General features: G+C 28.3%; 1 protein-coding gene across 1 annotated transcript in view; it reads left to right on the top strand.

Annotated features, from left to right (window-relative positions):
* Nucleotides 1-4,553, top strand: part of LOC117180921 (profilin) — a 17,052-nt gene that overhangs the window by 7,752 nt on the left and 4,747 nt on the right. Inside the window, exon 3 of the mRNA XM_033373551.1 lies at nt 3-224. Within this exon, the coding sequence (XP_033229442.1) occupies nt 3-224 (222 nt within the window). The remainder of the gene's footprint in view (nt 1-2; nt 225-4,553) is intronic.

Below are 4,553 nucleotides of genomic sequence, written 5' to 3'. Positions count from 1 at the left end.
AGGACATTTTGACGTCGTCGGGAGTTACCTTAGCTGGCAATAGGTATATTTACCTTTCAGGAACAGATCGAGTGATTAGGGCAAAATTGGGAAAGGTTGGAGTTCACTGCATGAAGACGAGCCAAGCGGTGGTTGTTTCCCTTTACGAGGACCCAATTCAACCCCAACAGGCTGCCTCCGTCGTCGAAAAGTTGGGCGACTACCTCCTGTCCTGCGGCTATTAGGTCAGTACTGATAACCCATTGCACCTATCACTTATCATTGAGGTCATCTCATTTCACGAGGGAGCCCCTCATGCTAAGAACCCTACTTCAATTTATTTTTATTTCCCTCTAGACAGTAGTAACTCCATAAGAACTTGAATCTGTCCTCCAAGGTTAGATGATAATTATTCGACTGCTTCTATTTAAAAGGCAGTACATTGTCTTGGCTGGCAATAGTCGCATAAATTACCATCTTGCATTAATAAAAGCGCAACTAACAATTAGCGTTAATATTCAATTTAATCGTTATAGTCGTCACTAATACTGTAACTTCATCTCTGGGAGTTTTGAGTTCTGTTCTTATTGACGATAATGACGTGAATATGAACACTGATAATGGGTTTTTGATTCAGATAAATGAAATTCCTGGTCGAGTATTCTCAAATTCAATTGCGTATTCAAAATTGGATTCAAACCCTTATTAGTTACAAAGTTCAATACGTTTCAAATCGAGTAATTTCAAATTTTAACCAATTTCATTTTAATTTCACATTTAAATCTTTAAAATTTGTATGGCCTTAAATTGAAATCCTTGACTTTTAGTTTTAACTGTGAAGCGTTCTACGTTAAATAATTGCAAATATGTCAATACTTAGTGCAATTTGAAAATTACAGCTTTAATAATTAAATAATTTTTTATTTAAACGTCCACAATTGTACTGTTCGAATTTCTATTGTTCTGAACTGTACAATTCCTAAATTAAAACGTTTGTAGTTGAAGAAATGGAGACTGTAATCGGTTGAAATTGGTTTGATAATCCGTCTTTTCTAGTTAAAGTATTTTAAATTGAAAACGTTGAAAATTGGACCTTTGATTATTTAGTATTAATTATATTTTTAATTTTTAATATTGTAGCTTTTTTACGTTTTACGCGTTCGAAATTATTTTGTTTCAAATTTAAATCGTTTGTGATTGCACATTTCAAAGCGGATGCCTTAATTTTTGAGCTATTTTTATTTTTCTTAATTGATATTTCCAATTAATAATAAAATTGAACAATTTGTGCGCAAGGTTAGAACTTCCTTAAAATGTCCAAAGAAATCAGTTTTTTGGATTGCGTTAACTTCACATTTTTTAACAAAAAATTGAACATGTTATTTAAATATCCTGAGCTTAAATCGAAGGAACATGTCATATTTTCTGCTACCGTAAAAAATATGTCGTGGTGTGTAAGATCAAAAAGTGGCTTTAAAAAAAGCCAAATTCCTCATTTATAAATCAAGAAGAAAGGTTTCGTTCATGATAACACAACAATGGCATGTTTCTACGATCACGGCTGAAAAAATTTCAAGCGGATGTTTAAATTTGATAATAAAAATGTGTAGCTAACACAATTAAAAAATATTCCCCAATCTTTGTGCATAGACTTCTTAAAACTAAAGGTGAAAATATCGACAACAGTAATTTGGTGATTGTGAATTCTCTTTTGTTAAAGCTCCTTCGGCTTTACGTTGGTATTAAAACAGACGCAGTTTCATTGTTTCGTTACAAAAATATATATTTTTTAGTGTGTAGTACATTTTTTAGTACTTTTTAGGGTTATTACTTTTATCCACTATTAGAATCTGCTACTCGGAAAAAGTTTTTTTTTTCGATGGACTCGGCGGGCCAATTTTGAAGTTGGAGCACTTATCCACATTCGTCAAATTTAGGTGCTTCTTTCTCGAAAAAAAAGGTTTTCGAAGTTCCAACTTTAAAAATACTATATGCCCCCATACGTAACTCCAGAACGGCCATTTTCACCTGTAATTATATATAATCTAGCCTTCATTAATTTCATCCATATTGAAGCTCCATTGTTTCCTATGTTTTCTGTATATGTCAGTTAGTTTCACGGCTTGTAAAATTGTAAATTACAAAAAATGTTGAATTAAAAAAAATACTTTATCGTTGATTTTGAATTTATTATAATTAGAAAGTATATAATTTTAGTTTGTAGAATAATTAAACGTGAAAGTTTCAAAATATTAAAAAATTTTCAATTTTGAATGATTAAAATAACAGTACTTTTTTTCTGTGAATCAAATTTTTTAGTAAAAATAGTCTATCCAATCCGTTTGAATGTTTCTTTGATTCTACATGATATGAAACTTATTAACAATATATTTATCATCTTTAAAATCTCTACAACTTCAATTTAATGTTATTGTTTTGAGTTCGTAATTCTAAATGTAGTTTAATCTTTGAAGCCTTGAAAATAGAGTTTTTTTTACTTATAAAGCTTATATTTTAAAATTGAATAATTTTAATATGTAAAATAGAGTTGAATTTCGAATTTTTGAAAGCTTAAAATTGTGCAATTACACACATTGGAATCATATTATAGCAATCTTGTTTTGTATTCTTTTTTTTTTAATTTCTATGTAATATATTAAAATGGTCAGATTTTCAGTTCAAGATATAAACAAGTAAATCATTCCAAATTTGAAAATATTTGACTTGAAAATCTCAAGAATGAATAATAATTCTAAAGGAAGTATTAAGAATTAGACGATTTAAAATTAAAAATTGCGCTGTTTAAAATTGAACTATCCGAAATTTATTTCTCAGTAATAGCATAATTTCTTCGATTTTGAATTATTACATTTTTAGATTTTGTAATTTTCATGGTGAGCGCTACATTTTCAATTTTTCCCTTTCATAAGTTTTAATTTTGCAAATAAAATGTAATTGGTAGAACTTTATTATTTAAAAATGATTAATGTTTAATTTATTTAAATTTGTTTAAAATAATTGAAATTTTGAAGGGTATGATTTCTTTGATTTTAGAGAAATTTGTTTAATCAGTTTTACTGTCAAACTATAGTTTTTTCATGTAATAAAAATTTAAAATTCTAGAATTTCGTAAGTTTTAACTTTAAAAGATTCACTTTATTCTTCATTTTGTCAAATTTTATTATATATATTTTTTATTTATTTAATTTTATAAATACTTTTAATAGGAAATAATACAGTTTCAATTCCTTCGAATGTTAAATTAATTAATTTTTCAATATTCGAATTTGGAGATATTCAATTTTTAACATTTTGAAATTCTCCATTTTCAAAACCTTAATAAATCATTCAATTTCGAGAATCCTCAATTTAAAAAAATGTATTTTCAAATTGTTTATATTTTGAATCTTAAGAAATAAATACCGAGAGGCGTGAACGCCCGTAGTTACGCTATGTAGTATTTGTATAATAAAACACATGTCTGTATTTTGCTTTATTAGACACAAGAATTTCCTCAGTCTGCTTATTATATGATTGAGTCAATAGATTTCTTGCAAAAGTATTTGCTGATGCTCCTAATTGATCATATGAAAAAAAGTGTGGGTTCCGCAAAGCGTGTATTTTTTTCTAACCCGGGAGAGATTATGATTCTTCTATTATTTTTTAATGCTTTGAATATTTTGAGAAATATTATTTATCTGAAGATTTGCAATCTTTTTGGGTAGATCTTGCGTTTTTGTAATTCTAATTTCTGGAACCAAATTATTGGTTGGAACCGTGCGACATTGCGACAAAGCACTTACAATAAAATTCCTTTAAGTCTTAAAAATTAATTAAACTGACAATTTGTTGATAGCTGTCAAAAATATAATTTATTTTGTTTTTTAATGTTTGTATATTACCTTAAATTGGATTAATGGCAAAAATTACTTAATAAGTATCTAATATCATTAGAAGTCTCCTACTACTGTTTATAGAAATGCAGTTGTTAATAAAAATATATTTATTGATGATAAACTGTCAATTCGTACTTTCCGGGCTTAATGTTTAAATAAAAAGAATTTTACGTTTTTCAAAAATCTAACTCGATTTATGTCTTGAGAATTTAGTTAACTTAAGAAAAATGAAACCTTTATGGTAGGTCAAATAATTTCTGTTAAAGGAGCTTTGAATAACCATCAAGGATACTAATACATTAAATTTTTTTTATTAAAATTAGATACACTTCATGTATTAAAGATTCTATATTAAAGAACTAACCTTTGGTCAGATATTTTTTGGTCAGGGAAATTTAAAAATTGATGAGAAAAGAATGAGGGTATCAAGAAATTAAGTTTTTCGGCCTGTCTGCTCATTACCTTGAAAGTATTATGCGGATCACCAAACCGGCGGAGTTACAGTCTGTCAAGTTAAAGCGTGGGTGGCTTTACTCGCAGTCGGTAAGGTGTATCTACATGATTTTGGTGTCAAAGTATTAAGAAGAGCTCCCTCTTTCATGCTTTTTGATTTAACATTCAATTTGCTTTCAATTCTCATCTTGTTATGTAGGTGAATAGGTGCAATCTCCCAAACCC

This window comes from Belonocnema kinseyi, chromosome 9 (genome assembly GCF_010883055.1).
Source record: "Belonocnema kinseyi isolate 2016_QV_RU_SX_M_011 chromosome 9, B_treatae_v1, whole genome shotgun sequence".
In the NCBI taxonomy this organism is placed as follows: domain Eukaryota; kingdom Metazoa; phylum Arthropoda; class Insecta; order Hymenoptera; family Cynipidae; genus Belonocnema; species Belonocnema kinseyi.
This window is presented reverse-complemented; position numbering and strand designations above follow the sequence as displayed.